Source organism: Crocuta crocuta, unplaced genomic scaffold, assembly GCF_008692635.1.
Source record: "Crocuta crocuta isolate KB4526 unplaced genomic scaffold, BGI_CrCroc_1.0 scaffold41, whole genome shotgun sequence".
Classification (NCBI taxonomy): domain Eukaryota; kingdom Metazoa; phylum Chordata; class Mammalia; order Carnivora; family Hyaenidae; genus Crocuta; species Crocuta crocuta.
This window is the reverse complement of record NW_027529428.1, coordinates 2116621-2131942: the sequence shown is the minus strand read 5'-3', so window position 1 is coordinate 2131942 and position 15322 is coordinate 2116621. Positions and strand designations below refer to the sequence as shown.

Here is a 15322-nt window from a genome sequence, read left to right as displayed (position 1 = left end):
TAGCGCCGCGTGGTATGTTTTCTCCATCTCTGCCTCGCCTGTGATGTGGGCTAATTAAATATTTTATTGTTGTTCTTTAGGCACCGCATCAGCCTGCTCAACCCTTTAAATTTACAATTTCCGAGTCCTGTGATCGGATTAAGGAAGAGTTTCAGTTTTTACAGGCTCAATACCACAGGTAACGATATTGACTTTAGCTGATCCNTCTTACCCTTAGGCAGGTGTAAAGAAATTAATAAGCATTTTTCCCTTCTGTAAATAAATAAAACGGAGGCAGAACAATCGAAACTGGGGAGACTTGGAAAATGCTGAGGCCAAACTTTCGATATTGATTTATTGGGGCCTGGAGAATGGAAGGTTGGGATGATTCTGGGGCCTTTTGACTTCCTTGGTTCTTTATTACCCCGGGCTTGATTCCGTCTCACTTTTTTCTGCCATTCCGCTGAAATACCAAGAGCCGAGAGCCCTGGGAAGTCGCAAGTGAGCGATTTCATTAGTTTTATGCTGAAAAAATGTTTTCTTCTTAGAGACGACCGTCGGACTTGGAGTGCCTTTGAAATATTTTTCTTTCGCTGGCTTTCTAATGACGTGGAATTCTTATTTCTGAAATGCAAGCACCTAAGCAGGCCACTGAACCCGATCCACACTTTGCCCCTGGGTGGTGGTATTCAACTTGTCTCTGTTTTGGAGGGAACAAATAAGATCTCATTCATAATACATGCTTGATTCATATTTTCGTTAATCTCTTCCCGGCACATGAAAGAAAAAAACTCCCCTGTGACCTTTTGGGGGACTTAAATTTATGTTTGGGTATGTAGATGTTATCGATGTTTATTTTCTTGTTCTTTTTTCATTAAATGTATTTAGTGAGTGCTCATTTCTGGATGCGGTTCTGGAATGAAATGGGCTAGAGGATTTTTTTTCTTTCACAAAACCCCCACATTTGGGCCTTCTTGAAAGGGCAAGTCCAGGCTGGTTCTAGTCACCCCTTTCCCTCCCTCCCACCCCTCTTCCCTTCTGTAATGAGGGCGTGTTTAAGATCCTTGATTTGGCGTTTTGTAGGTGGTGATTTAGAGGAGGGGATGTGTGTTTACCTTTGAAGAATGTTAAGTCGAGGTCTGCATTGTACTTAGATTTCACTATGTCTTGAACAGCCTGAAGCTGGAATGTGAGAAACTGGCCAGTGAGAAGACCGAGATGCAGCGGCATTATGTCATGGTAAGAAAACTGTGTCACAGATTCAAAGTGCCTATTTAGTTGAGGATACCAAAAGCGAGGGTATGTTCAGATTGCCTGAGGCTGTAGCATAGATCGGTCCCAGCGCCAGCGTAGTTGAGGTTGTGGGAATGTGACCATTAGCAACCTGTAATTCCAGGATGTTAGAACTTGCCTCTGACAACCAGCTTTGATTTCAGTTTTCAAAAAGTTCAGCCGCGTGGGGTATAATCCTCTGTGCTTTGTTTTTATAGACTGGGGTGGGGGGGAAGCAACAACAACAAACCCAAACCTCATTTATGTTTTGTTTAGAGTCACAAGCAAAATGATTTTGTGTTAGTGGTTTTCTTTGTTGTTTTATTGCTCTCGTTCCAAACAGCCTTAACCAGTTTTTCTGTGTGCGGTTATATTTTTAATGTTTTATTTCTCTCAGAGAGTGATGGATCTCAAGACACCTGACACCTTTTCAGATTTTTCCCACTCTTTAGGTTACTAGTTTTGTGTCTTTGCATGTGTTTTGTGTGTTTTCCGTTTCTGTGGTGTTGCGTTGGTTTGAGGAGTGTTGTCGTCTCCTGTGTAACCGATTTGTTCCGCCAGAATTTCTGTCATGACAGTTATGCTACACGTCCAAAAAAAAAAAAAATCGGATCTACTTTTTCAGAAGTCTTACCAAGCATGTTTTTATGCGTGTTCATAAAGGCTTCAGAGTACCTCATTCATTTCCTACCAAGCCTTTTTCCTTGGAGTGTATGAACAGGAGCAGTCCACTACACATGAGAACCAGAACTCTGAAGTAGCGTCACCTTTCTAAACAGTTCTTTCAGAGCGTCAGCATTTGTAGGAGACTCTTGCCATGAACTTGCCCAGTGTGCCTAGGAATTAGAGTCCATAGGGTACCAAATTTGCATCAGACCTTTTCGATTCATTTGTTTGTGACGTTTAAAGAGAACTGCAGATGTTAAGAATGCTATGTGTGAACTTGATTTTCTCCGTTTTGTGAGTTATTTTCCTAGAATCTATGTCTTAGGGTGGCTCCTAGTTTATGAAGCTAAGGGTTCCTCTTTAGCAGCAGAGGTATTATGGTTATTTTGGTTTAGGTGAGGCTTTTATGTTTGTTTTAAAACATATTTGGGGCATTTGGAACAAACTAGGGAGACTGATGAAAGGCACAATATTAATTGCTTTCCCTTCTTTGACAGTATTATGAGATGTCCTATGGGTTGAATATAGAAATGCACAAGCAGGTAAGTTACTTCTTTATAACCATTTGAAATGACCGTAATACTGTGCACTTTAGAAAGAATTGTATGTTTTGCAATTTTATTCTGCACATTTTTGTGGCTACCTGTATTTTAAAAGACTGTACGGGAGACAGCGCTCTCTTTTCAGGTGTGGTTCCCCATCCTTTTTGCATATTATCCTAATTTCAATCATTTGAGAATATGACTTAAAATGTCTGAATTTGGATTAAACTTCGTACACTTTCAAAGGCAGGGTGCTAAATTTTAAAAGAGGTCTTGTTTTCCTTTTGAAAGAGTTTATGTATTTCAGGCATTGCAAACTTGTCCTAGGAGAGGGCTTTTCTTAGAGAATATTAAAAAGAAAACTGTAAATGGTGTGGAACCTTCCTTGGCTTGGTGTGCAAGAATGGAAGAGAGGGTGAGCTGGGAAGATCAAAATGAAATCTGGAGCTACAAAAGAAATTGATGTAAAATAAAATCCGTGTACCAGTCCCTCGAGGCTATTTAGTTGGGTCTTACCAGGAATTGTAACTGTACTTCCAAAATTTGTGCAGAGTAAATTGAGCCGGATAGGATAGGAGATTGCGGTAAGGTTCAACACTGAGTCTTCAAATCAAGTAATTAGTTCAGCCGAAAAAGAAAAGAAAACAAAACAAAAACCGTAAGGATTAGTCAGAAAGTGTTGAGAGGTATGACTCAAAGGGCCTTTTTTTTTTTTTTTAAATTAAATCCAGGAAACTGAATTAAATGGTTTGGTTTAAATTTTCTAGGTAGAAAAATAGCATATGTGTGAAAAATATTGTCTGGTAGTAATCATTTATTTTTAGTGATCTCCTGGTAAAAGTGCTTCAGGTCTGTTTCATCAGCTACTTTAGAGTAGGTGTGTATGTGTTTACCTGCTGGGAAGAGATGAGGGAAAACTTAATGCTTTTCATTTCTTATTTGTGCTCACAGTAGATATCCTGATTTTCTAAGTTTATGACATAGAAAATGGTCACATATTATTAGGCTTTTAGTACTTATGGGTTCCTTTCTGGTTATAATTACCACATGCTTACAGATAGTGGATTTTTAAAAGATGCCTGTTTTAAAAAAGCCATCGGATAAATAGTATTTGAAAACAGAAAGTTGGAAAAGGGGATTCATTAGGCTGAGGACTTTTGATTTCAGATACTTTTTTTTCATATGCTGTTTAAGTGTCAACATTAACAAAGTGTAGCTTGCTGCATATTCGAATATGTCCTCAAAAAAACCCGTCAAGCTTATGGATGGACTTTACCTTATAGGAGTAAATTATGTGAGAGATACTGTTTCTTAATTATGCTCATTACATGTCATTTTAGGTCTGGATCTTGTACATCTTATTTTTTTTGTCCTCACCCCACCATTCCAGGATTAGTGTCTTTTTAAAGATTGAACCAGATGATTAATGCTCCTTTATTTCTCCTCCTGTGTCTTATTTACCGTAACACTTAGTTTGTAGATCTCTTTATACCCAACATTTATAGTTCTGAGAGGCACAGACAGAGCTTGTGTTTGATTGTATGCATTTCTTTGGGGGGGGGGATAGTGTGTGAGATCCCTTAATTTTACACATTTTGTACCTCTGTAATTCTGTCATCGTCTCGTCCAGGTGGCCTCACGTGCCGTCCATTTCAAATTGAGAATGGAGTACATTTTCCCTTTTTTTTCCACCTTGCTTTTAAATTCAATCATACCAAGAATCCTGAGGGCAGTTTATCACATTATGAAATACAGACAGCCCTGCAAACCACCTACTTATTATATTTTCTTTCTTTTCCCCCTTAAGCACAGAGGCATATCTGTCTTTATTTGTTTTCCTAGGCAGACAGCCTTGGTTCCTCTTGGCCTCTCTTCCAGATGCACTCGCTGGATACCCTCGTAATGGAAAGCAGCAATAATGCAGGGAAGTTGCCCTGCGGCATAATTGGGCCTAGTTCTCAAGATCGGGTTAGGCTTATTCACTTATTAGATTTGTGTCTCTGAAGGGTTCAAGAGTAGGAGTCCCCGGAGTCCTTGGAAGTACCCTGGTAATTGGTGGCCCTGATATTTGAAACCTTTGTGTATTTTTTGGTTAACGCTCTTGTTCTTCTTGGCTGCTGCCAGCCACAGAGTATTTATTTTTAGAGAAATTTTTCATTGGAACAGAAAATGATGGCTGTGATGGAGTCATGACTCTGTGACTTAGCAAATTGATAAAAGGATAAAAGCGCAGAGCGGGGGGCGGGGGGGCCCACACAGGGTGGTGTCTGGTATTATTGCCCCTCCCCTTTCTGTATGATGTTCATCGCCAGTCACCCTGTGTTGATTCTGACAGAAGACTATAGAGTGAAATCTACAGGGAATTTGTCATTCTGAAATGAAAGCTAATGTAATTAGTACCAATTAAAGTACATTTAGTAAATTGGATTTAATCTTAATTAAGCCTGCATAATGTTGCCAATTTTTAACAATTATGTTTGAGAACATAATTAATTTAAATTTTGGTAACTGAGTAAATAGCATTAGTCTGGTAGAATTAGTTGATTTTTTTTTTTTTTTAAAGGAGAACTGGGTGACATGACATGGAATTAGAGCATAAAATATGAATCTAATTTCTGGTACTCTTTAGTAGGATCGATAGAGCTGAGCCAAGGAAGCTGGAAAAAAAAAACCCCAGAAAAGTTAGAATGGAGCATTCTAGGCCGTAATGTGAATTAATGCTTCACCACTGTCTCAGGTTCCAGCATGAATACGAAGACAAATGGGACATAGAAATGGCACACGTTTTACTGTGATGTGTGCATAATGGAATTTTTTAAAATGAAAGAACATTACCTTTGTTCCCTAATGATTTCCCTAAGTGGGGTTTTTGGTTTTTTGTTTGTTTGGTTTTGGGGGGGGAATGGGACAGTTGGCCCACGGTTTAGTTGCTACTATTTCTGATGATTTTTTTTTTTAAGTTTTATTTATTTTGTGAGAGAGACAGCANGGGGATGGGGGGGGGGGGGTGTGACAGAGAGAGAGGGAGAGAAAGAATCCCAAGCAGGCTCTGAGCTACCAGCACGGAGCCCGATGTGGTGCTAAGCCACGAAGCCGTGGGATCATGACCTGAGCTGAAACCTAGAGTCGGATGGTTAACGACTGAACCACCCAGGCGGCCCGCCGATTGTTACTCTTTATAAATACAGTGTGGATTCTAAATGGGTCAGTGACCCGTGGGCATAGCAGGGGTGATGCATGCAGTTGATAACGTTGCTAAATGCTGCTGGTTTCCATCCTTCACTGGTACTGCTGTAATTAAAGAAGACCTCCCTGATGTAATCTGACAGCAGCAGTTACCTCTTTCAAGAGTGAATATTGGATGTTGATCAGGAACAGTAGGTATGCGAATTCCACCGATAGGAGCTGCGAGTGGAGGTGGATATACCACATTTTGAGGACATCTTGTGACTTTCTCATAGTCTGTCTTCGGAACTCTGGACGTCTTTTTGCTTCTAAAAAAAGTTTAGGTTAGTATTTGAATTTTAGAATTAGAAAAGTTTGGAAATCTGCAACACTTGGAACCTAAAAAAGTAAATACCGCACTCTTATATACACGTTTGTATGTTTATGTGAGCAAGTATGTATATGTGTGTATGTATATATTTTTCTATGTAGCTATAATTATTTTTAATCAGAGCAGGAGAATTTCTGTTTCACTCCAAGCCATGTAAATTTTATTACGAGACTTGGGCCACAACCATTTGAGTGCTGCTAAAATATTAATTGAATAGAAATGAAAGGGCCTTGCCAACTGATAGGATATCATAATCATAGCCTCTCTGGTCGATGGTAAATGATGATAAATGACATTAGGAACCTTTTAGCAAACTGTAATAACTACAAGGAGGGAAGCAGTATGGATTTGCATTATATCTGATACCCTCTAGTACCAAGTGGATTGCCAATACTGCTTGTTTAGCATTTTCTAAGGGCAATAGGATATTGATTTCTGACTTACAAGGAACAGCTCTATTTTCACCATTGAAAAGTATTGCAGGTTGTTAAGAAGAAATTGACTTGAAGAGGCCGACTGCTGCCCATCATGGAGCAAATAAAGCAAAACTGCCGAAGCATGGTGGAGCTGCGAGACGGGCCCTCAGCAATTTGTTGCTATTAATTTACCATGCTCGACAGCAAATCAATCGGCATCTACTTCATCTGCTGGAGAAAATGCTGTCCAGGGCAGATAAAAGGCTCGGCATGGTACAGAGAATAGACTGGATTGGCCAAAAGGAGGCTGCAGTTAATGTGTAAATAAGTGAAATGAAGGCCACTGTTGCAGAGGAAGCTGTTGTTAATTAGGTTGGTGCTTTTCCGCGAACTATTTGAGAAAAGTAGCCCAGGATTTGAAGAGTAAAAAGAGATTTATTGAGGTTGAAGCAATATATGACTGGCATGACATTCCAGGCTTGAGTGGACTCGATTCGAGGGTGCAGTAAATTTCTTGGGGAACAGTGCTTGTGATGGAAGTCCATTTGTTTAAAGTTCCGCTTCGACCAGATTTCCCATAAGAACACTTACTATTTTTAAAAAATATTACTAGCTTCTTCCACACCTCCTGTCTTGGACACTAAGCACTTGGATTAGGGGCGGGAGTAGGTGTTTGAGAGTGTAGGCAAAAATGTGTCTTGCGTTCCCACACAGTGACCATTTTTTTCAGAAATGGATGATCGAACTACTGAAGGTGGGATATTCTAGCCAGAAGGAGTAAACTGATGAAATTTTTGCTGACAGAACTTTCTTTTGCTGTGTCAACATTAGGGAATAGTCGAGAGGTTGGTGAACAGTGGATGGATGCTGTGGTGCTGGAAAATCTCAAAGAGATTACAAGTGAAATTTGATGACAGTGCAGAAAACCTCCAGATAACAATTAGAAGGGCATGTGCACGCTTAGGTGGGGGAGGGGCTTCTTGTGCTTTTGTGTTTTTTCATTGAGGTTTAAAGCCACCTGTTCTTTTTTTTTTTAATGTTTTAATTTTTGAGAGAGACATAGAGACAGCATGAGCAGAAGAAGGTGAGAGAGAGAGGGAGATCCAAAATCCGAAGCAGGCTCTGAGCTACCTGTCAGCACAGAGGCCGACACGGAGCTCAAACCCTCCTGGAACTGTGAGATCATGACCTGAGCTGAAGTTGGATGCTTAACCGACTGAGCCACCCAGGCTCCCCTAAAGCCACCTCTTCTAATTTAGGATTACTGAGCCTTCAGTAATACTTCAGTAATACTTCACAATTAATATTAACCAGATAGTGGTGTTTTCGTACCCCTTGGCTTTCTGATCTGGACATTTTGGGATAGGGACCCAACGTCAGTCCTATTTAGTAAATCTATATATCTGTAGGTTTTAAGTTATCTGTTTTTTTCCAAAACTCATAGAGGGTCTAACATTAGGATAGTTGATACCAAGTGGCAGTACCTTGGGGCAGGACCCCATGAGCTGTCATTTTACTTCTCACAGGACTTGGAAGAGAAGCAAATGTGTGAGAAGGAAATTTAACTGTCAGGATAGGTGTGTAATGAAGGGTGTTTTCTGGATGGCGTGGATGTCCCCTTCTTCTCTCCTCACATGTTGAAGTATGACTTTTCTCTTTTTTGAGGCTCTTCTAGAATATCTGAAGGTTATTCACCTAAAACAGTGAGTGTTGAGTGGAACTGGAATTTCCTCTCAGTGGAAGTGAATGTTTATTATATGTCCGTCGTGTGCACTTCTCTGGGCACACTGCCAGAATTCTTTAATGCTCAGAGTGATCCTAAGAAAGGGATTATGTCCAATCAAAGGGTGATTAAACAGGATCACATCCGCACAAGGTGATACAGTTATTTGGTAGTGGATTCAGGACTTCACATGAGTTTACCTGGAGATAGGTCTGCTCTGGGTTGGAGATTCAGGTCTCAGTTTCTTCTGGGAATGGAGAGCCCCTGGGAGGTTGGCATAGTCCTGGGGTTTGTCCTTAAATCACTGAACTTCCAGGCTCGTGCCCAGGGTCCCTGGAGTGTCCTTCAGTCTCGGTGAAGGGGTGAGAGTAGCGTTCCCTCTGAATCTCTCCCACAGATGGAGTGAAGAGAGCTGCCAGCTTATCGAGACTGAGTTTGCTTCCTCCGTGGGCAACCTATTTCTCATTTGTTTACAGACTTGCTCTTCCATTTGACTTTTATCTTTTCCTTGTGGCTTCTAAAACTATGCCTGAAGACAAGGGGCTGTTTGTTAATCACCATCTTGTGGGTTTCTGAAGGGGAAAACGGGGAGGGGAAAATGTGATGTTTTGTGGCCTCTTTGTAGTTCAGAAAGAGGTTCTTAGATGCAGGAAATCACATACAACTCAAACTTTTAAATGAAAGTAAATATTTTGCTTTTACTGGTAAGAGATTTTCTTTAGAGCATTCAAACATAAGGATATTTCCTTCTCACTGCCCCTTAATCCCTCTTGGATATTGATTTTATGTTTTTATCTGGGCGAAGTTCTTTGTAACCTAAGTAGTAATACCTCTGAGCTGGGTTGAACTATCTCATGTGTTTAGGTGCTGTAGCAGCCGTAGTGAAGTCAGAGCGTGCTGGCGACAGCCATGGTGTTCACACCTGTCTCACTTTTTCTCTCCTAGAATTTTTCCTTTTTTTTTCTTTTTGTGTTACAAAGTAGGTAAAGTAAGTTGAGAATTAAGTGTTTAAAACGTGGACTTAGAAGTTATTTGTGGGGTTTTTTTTGGTTTGTTTTTTAACGAGGACATTTTCACTACCTTTGATGTGACTGGATAGTCTGGTTATTAATGTCAGGACAGCGCTCATGTATTCAATGGTGGTGGAGCGAGTGATTTTTAGAAGGTTCTTTCCCTTGATCTCCTTTCACACCTCCACTTAAAAAGCCCCAGCGCTGCAGCAGGGGTGGCACATCCAGTAGTCTTGGGGCTGGGTTATCACTTTGGTGAGCTGGGCCACTGGTCAAGAGCAGGAGACAGCATATTGGGGTTGGGGGGGCGACTCTATAAATCAAAGTGTTTATACTGATAAGGACAGTTTGTGAGGCTTAGGACTTGGCTCTTTCCGCCCTCAGTGCACTGCAGATGGGATTCATGAAATTAACGTTGCTCTCCTTTTAAGCTAGAAGGGCTTCGCAAGTTTCACTCAAAAGCAAAAGTCAGAGCTGTTCTGACTTTGCCTCAGTGGCAGCTGTCAGTGGTAGTTGCTTTCTGACTGTAAAGAGGGATTTAGCCAGCGTTCGTCAACCCAAATCTATATATGCTATTTTCATTGGAATTGACCCAGTGTTTGTGCCAGGCTCTTGCGAGTTCGCTCCCCCTGGGCCAAAACTTTGTTCAGAGAGCTCCATTGTGTAACCTGTGCTCCGTCCAGCTGGTGGGTGAAGGGCACGGTGCGGGGTTTCTTAACTGGACTGTCAGAGAAACAGAAGACACATGCTCCCAAACGCCCCTTTTACCTGTTCTTCTGGTGAGTTGGGTCCCTTCGCCATTAGTTTTGAGGATTTTGCTCCCAGGTACTTCAGGATTTGTGTTGTGGAGGGAGCGTCTCCATTTCAGGGAAAGAGAGCGTGGCTGCTGTCGCGGCCCAGGACGCCGGCTCTGTCTGTGGCCTGGTACGCCTCGGGTCCCTGTGGGGACGTGGCCTGTGCAGCGGCTCTGGCACGGAGAGGCCGAGGAGACGAAGATGGATATCTGCTTCCTGATTTCATAGCAAGCTTACTCCATTTAGTGGTATTCTAATCAGGATACTGCTCTTATTTTCTCATCGTGTATTCTGCGTTTCTGGGATTGTGGATGATTTCGGTTAAGGAATTTGAAAATGCAAGGAAATATAACTGGAAAGAAGAGTAATTGTAGAAATTACGAGCACTAGTACCCCGTAACACCCTCTCTTTACAGAGAGCTTAAGGCATTTTATACATTCTCCTTAATCTTCCTGATGTTCCTGTAAAGCAAGTAGCAAGCTTTGGATCCATGTATTTATTTAAATAGCTTCTGTCAGTGGAGTACTCGACAGTTTGCCAAGCGGTGTCATTCTGCTGGCCTCCTTGAACAGATGACACTGAGGCTTAAGGGCTTAAGAGACTAGCCCAGTGTCACAGTACAGGAGGATCAGCATGTGGGCGGGGAGCCTAGGGGTCACGGAGGTCGGTGAACATGAACATGCCCGAGGTTGCATAGCGAGAGTAACTGGCAGAAAAGGAAGTCGGTTTCTTGACTTCCCTTCCAGGGCTTCCTTCACTGACCGTGCTGTTTCCAGACAGCAGACGGGGTGCTGCTCCTGTGATGTTCTTGGCGGCACGCAGCGGGAAGGGTGCTGTTGGCGCCAGGGGGTGGTAGGGGGTCCTCTTGACCTAGAGATCTGATCAGGGCGTTTGTGTATGTCCGTACAGAGCCTTCCTCTTTTCTTTTCTACCCTTCCAGTGCTTGGGCCCTGCCCAAAGGGAGGCTTACGATCCACAAATTAAAGTATGAAGCCTAGATCCACTTGTAGCAAAGTGCTTAATAAAACTGGCTTTTCCTGCATTCCTAGGCACACATGCTATACTAGATACAACCTTGTTTCTCGCCCGTGTCCCCTGTCCCACTGGCATGTAAGCTTCATGGGAACAGTGTGTTTATTCTCTGAGGTGCCCCTCATACTGAGAACTGTGCCTGTCACACAGAAGGTGCTCAAGAAATAATCTGGTGATGAGGGAATTGCTCACATTCAGACTGAGCTGGCCGAGAATATGTGTGATCTCCTATGTTTAAGGCCTAATAGATTGCAGGATAACAAAAACAGGAGTTTCCAAGCCTAGTTAGGCCTGTGGTACCTACTTGTTAAGTTTGTGGAAAAAATGACAGATGGAAACGAAAGTAAAAGTGGCCTAGCTCAGTGTGCCTTTCGGGAGTGAGTTAGGATAAAGTAGAATATATGTATTTCAGCATGTGGAATCTGCTTTTTAAAGATGAAAACATGCACGCATCCTCACTGAATTTAAAATTCAGTTTGAACATCACTGTATCACTAGTCAGTGTTAATCTGAAGAATTCTTTTACTATTAATAAGTCTGTGCACATGTGGTTTGAATGAGTGTGGGGAGATACTGATCTGAACTATAACTGTGGTGCTATAACTATAACTATCCTCCAAGTCAGTAAAAATACCAGTGTCCAGTTCTTTCCAAGGGACAAGGAACTTTAACGATATCTTCGTTTTTTGTTAGCAGAGATGGTATAGTGTTACAGAAAGAGTAATGATCGTAACAGTAAGTGATTTTAGAGAGCTTATTATTGTGTGAGTACCATTTCATTAATCTCACAATAATCTTATGAGATTATAGGATATTATTATTTCCATTTTATATATGAAGAGGCTGAGATACAGAAGTTAAATGACTTAAGATCAGCCAGCTAGTGAAATAGGTCCTTGGTTTGACTCAGTTTTCAGATCATTGGTGTAACAGATATTTCTGCCATATTCCAAACGCTGGGTTTGGAATACTCTATTACCAGCATTCTCTCCCATCTCCCCCGCCCCCCCAAATACTTGACTGACTCAGGGGCTTCAGGTTCTTGTGCTTGCCTTACCAGTGACCAGCTGTGTGATATTGCTGAGTACCTTAACTTGTCAGAACTACACTTTTCTCAGTTTCAATTAGTATAAAAGAACATTGAGATCCCTTTTAGCTCCTTTGGTCTAAAATGACCCTTTGATTTTGGTTTGTTATTTTCTGTCACCAAAGGCTGGAAATTGAGATTTACTATCACTTCTTTTTAGTTTTAGCAAGTCTCTTTAAACAACTATTCTCTGAGGGTTTTTTTTTTTTTTTTTTTTTTAAGCCCAAAATTAACCTTATGAGACTAGGAGTAGAAATGGATATTTAAATTCATATAATATTTTATGGATGCTTTCTCCTTTATTTAGGTCAGTCATGTTTGCTAAAGCATTTTCCCTATCCTGTGGATGAATAAAATGAGATGCAGATGTTAAATAATTAAGTCCCACAGTTAATTAGTGGATGGTTCAGAATTCACTGATTCATGTAATATTACTATTACACGTAATATAAAACTACACAACACCAGTGATTGGTTTTTTGGGGGTTTTTTTGTTGGTTTTTTTTTTTTTTGAGTTTATTTATTTTGAGAGAGAGAGAGTATGAGCAGGGGAGGGGCAGAGAGAGAGAATCCCAAGTAGACTCCATGTTGGCAGCACAGAGCCCGGCACTTGGCTAGATCTCATGAACCGTATGATCGTGACCTTAGCCAAAATCAAGAGTCAGACGCTTAACTGACTGAGCCACCGAGGCGCTCCTACAATTCTTTTTTTTTTTTTTTTCTGTTTATGAACACATGCACTGGGCTAGCAAACCAAGTGGTTCATTCTTATTGCAGATTTTCATTGCTGGCTCATGGACTGATGACCATAGGCCTATGGATATTTTTGTACTTCTAACTATGAAGTCTAGAACAGGCATAGTACCTTTTACAACCACATGGGAGTGTCCAGAGAACTAAAACACTGAGAGCCAGTTTGGAGTGAAAATGGGATGGAGAGTCTTTGGCTGGATTTGAAAGGATCCACATGGTCCTTGAATTTCTTTGCAGAATCGTGTGCCTTTTTCTGTGGGAGAAGATATTACATGGTCTTCTGTAAATCTTTCTCTTAGCTTTTTTTTTTTCTTAGAAGGGAGGCTTTTTCACTGGAACTATTGGACTAGTAGAAGTTTATTGGCTTTGGGTGAGGCCCATGTGTCCTGACTACCTATTGAGGGCCCCAGAAGTAGTGTTAGTCCTTTTCACTAACAGTTTTGTCCTTTGTGAGCCTTCATTTGTTCACGCTGAGCGTTGTCGTTCATCTCAGCCATTCTCTTGGACGCCCGTCTGGTTGGTGCCCAGATATACATGGTGGACTGGACCACGTGGGAACGGAGCGTGATCCCTTGGCTTCATGTGTGCCAGGGCAGGGATCCGGCACAGCAGGGTCTCTTGCTATAAAATAGTCCTTTTGCACTTTGACTTTGTCTCTTGTCAAGGTCAAAGGGCATTGTCTTGTCTTTGTCTAGTCCTGTTCACATTGTAATAAACAAAATGGAACCCAGAGTTTTCTCAGTATCCTGTGAGTCCAGAACTGGATTTATTTTTCAATGCATCAGCACTGGTCAGTGAGCCTGTTTTACTTTCCACATTCTGTTTTATGTCCACATTCTGTTGAGCTGTGCTGTGAATGTGGGTAACTATTTTAAAGGCTTTTGATGTTTTTGGGACGTAGAATTGTTTTGGAGTGTGGCTTCTTACCGCTAAGTACATCTACGTTGGTTAACCTCAAAAAATATTACAGTTAACCTAAAGTGGCCAATAAGAAACATGGTGGCAATTCCACAGTTACTTGCTTGAGTATTTTTTGGTGCACTTAGAGAACACAGAATGCTTGTTTGGGCTTCTTCATGGAGAAATTGTGTCCTGAAAAATTCCATAATGTCCTTCTGAAGCTTTCACCTTTATGTAGTTTCCAGGAATGTGGAGGTGACAGCTTGGCAGCTCTATGTCCTCGTGAGCCTTCCATTTACAAAGTGGCAGATTGAGTAGAGGCTGGGTCAGGCATAATACATTGATGTACAGATACCTGGCTTTTTAGTATGGCTGCTTATTTCCAAATGCTCATAGATGGCTCATAGTTTGGGCCTATTTTAACCAGATTTAGCAGAACTGATAGGATTTTCTTATAATTGAAGCAAGGATTCAGGATGTTTTGCATCAATTTTGGATGCATATAGAAAAAATTCTGGTAAGATCTTTGTTGCATTTGGGTTGTTAGACAGGATTCGTGCCAGCTTCCCAGCCTAGAGGTATGCATCCCACTTTTTTCTTTGATTCAGGCGCTTCTTGGAGGTATTGGCAGGTTCAGTTCCAGACCATTACAAGAAAGCAAATACTGAAATAAAAACAAGTCAGATGAGTTTTTTGGTTTCCCAGTGCATATAAAAATTATGCTTCTACTATACTGTAGTCTATTAAGTGTGTAGTAGCATTATGTGTAAAAAACCATGCACATACTTAGTTGAAAAACACCTTTGCTGAAAAATGCTAGCCATCATCTGTGCTTTCAGTGAGTTGTAATCACTGATTGCAGATCACCATAAGAAATAGAATAATAATGAAAAAGTTTGAAATATTGGGAGAAGTAACAAAATGTGACGCAGAGGCATAAAACAAGCCACTGGTGTTGGGAAAATGGCGCTGATAGACTTTGCTGATGGGTTGGTGCAAACGTTCAATTCGTAAAAAAATACAGTATCTGCGAAGCTCAGGAAACCGAAGCACAGTAAAATGGTAAAATGAGGTATGCCTGTATTTGATTTTCCAGTTTGGAGGTATGCTTTTGCCACATTTGTTTGTTTGAGGCTCACCCCAAGCTTTAGTTCTCTAAAATGGAAATATGTAGCTTTTCAAATTGAAATATCTAGAACTGGACCTACAGAGGTTAAGAAGATGATGATCTAAAGACTTAAACCTGAGCAAGAACTTAGCCCTCTTGAGGTTGTTTTATTCCTCTTCCTTTGAGAAGAGCTACTTGGTCAAGAGACCTGAGAAGTAAGACAAAAGTCCTGATGCTTTTAATTGTTATTTGAGCAAATGCTAATTGACCTCACACTGCGTGTGTGCCTGCGTGCGTGCCTGCGGGGCAGACTTTGAGGCCTGACGAGTTAGAAGAGATAGGCTTGCCTCTGTGGGCATTGTAATCTTTTTATGGCGTTTGGACCATGTGAACAGGACGAGGCATGGTGTATGGCTAGCCCCCTGACAGAGATGGAAGAGGGGAAGTCAGGAGTGATTAAGGATGCTGTTTCTGAGATAGAGT

General features: G+C 41.3%; 1 protein-coding gene across 10 annotated transcripts in view; it reads left to right on the top strand.

The window, feature by feature from the left end:
• LOC144227666 (transducin-like enhancer protein 4) overlaps nucleotides 1-15322 on the top strand; it is a 142931-nt gene that overhangs the window by 325 nt on the left and 127284 nt on the right. For 7 of the 10 annotated variants that reach the window (XM_077759350.1, XM_077759345.1, XM_077759344.1 and 4 more), the window contains exons 2-4: nucleotides 81-178; nucleotides 1155-1218; nucleotides 2415-2459. In XM_077759350.1, coding sequence (XP_077615476.1) covers nucleotides 81-178; nucleotides 1155-1218; nucleotides 2415-2459 — 207 coding nt within the window. The remainder of the gene's footprint in view (nucleotides 1-80; nucleotides 179-1154; nucleotides 1219-2414; nucleotides 2460-15322) is intronic. The other 3 variants (XM_077759349.1, XM_077759343.1, XM_077759342.1) reach the window with 1 other exon arrangement.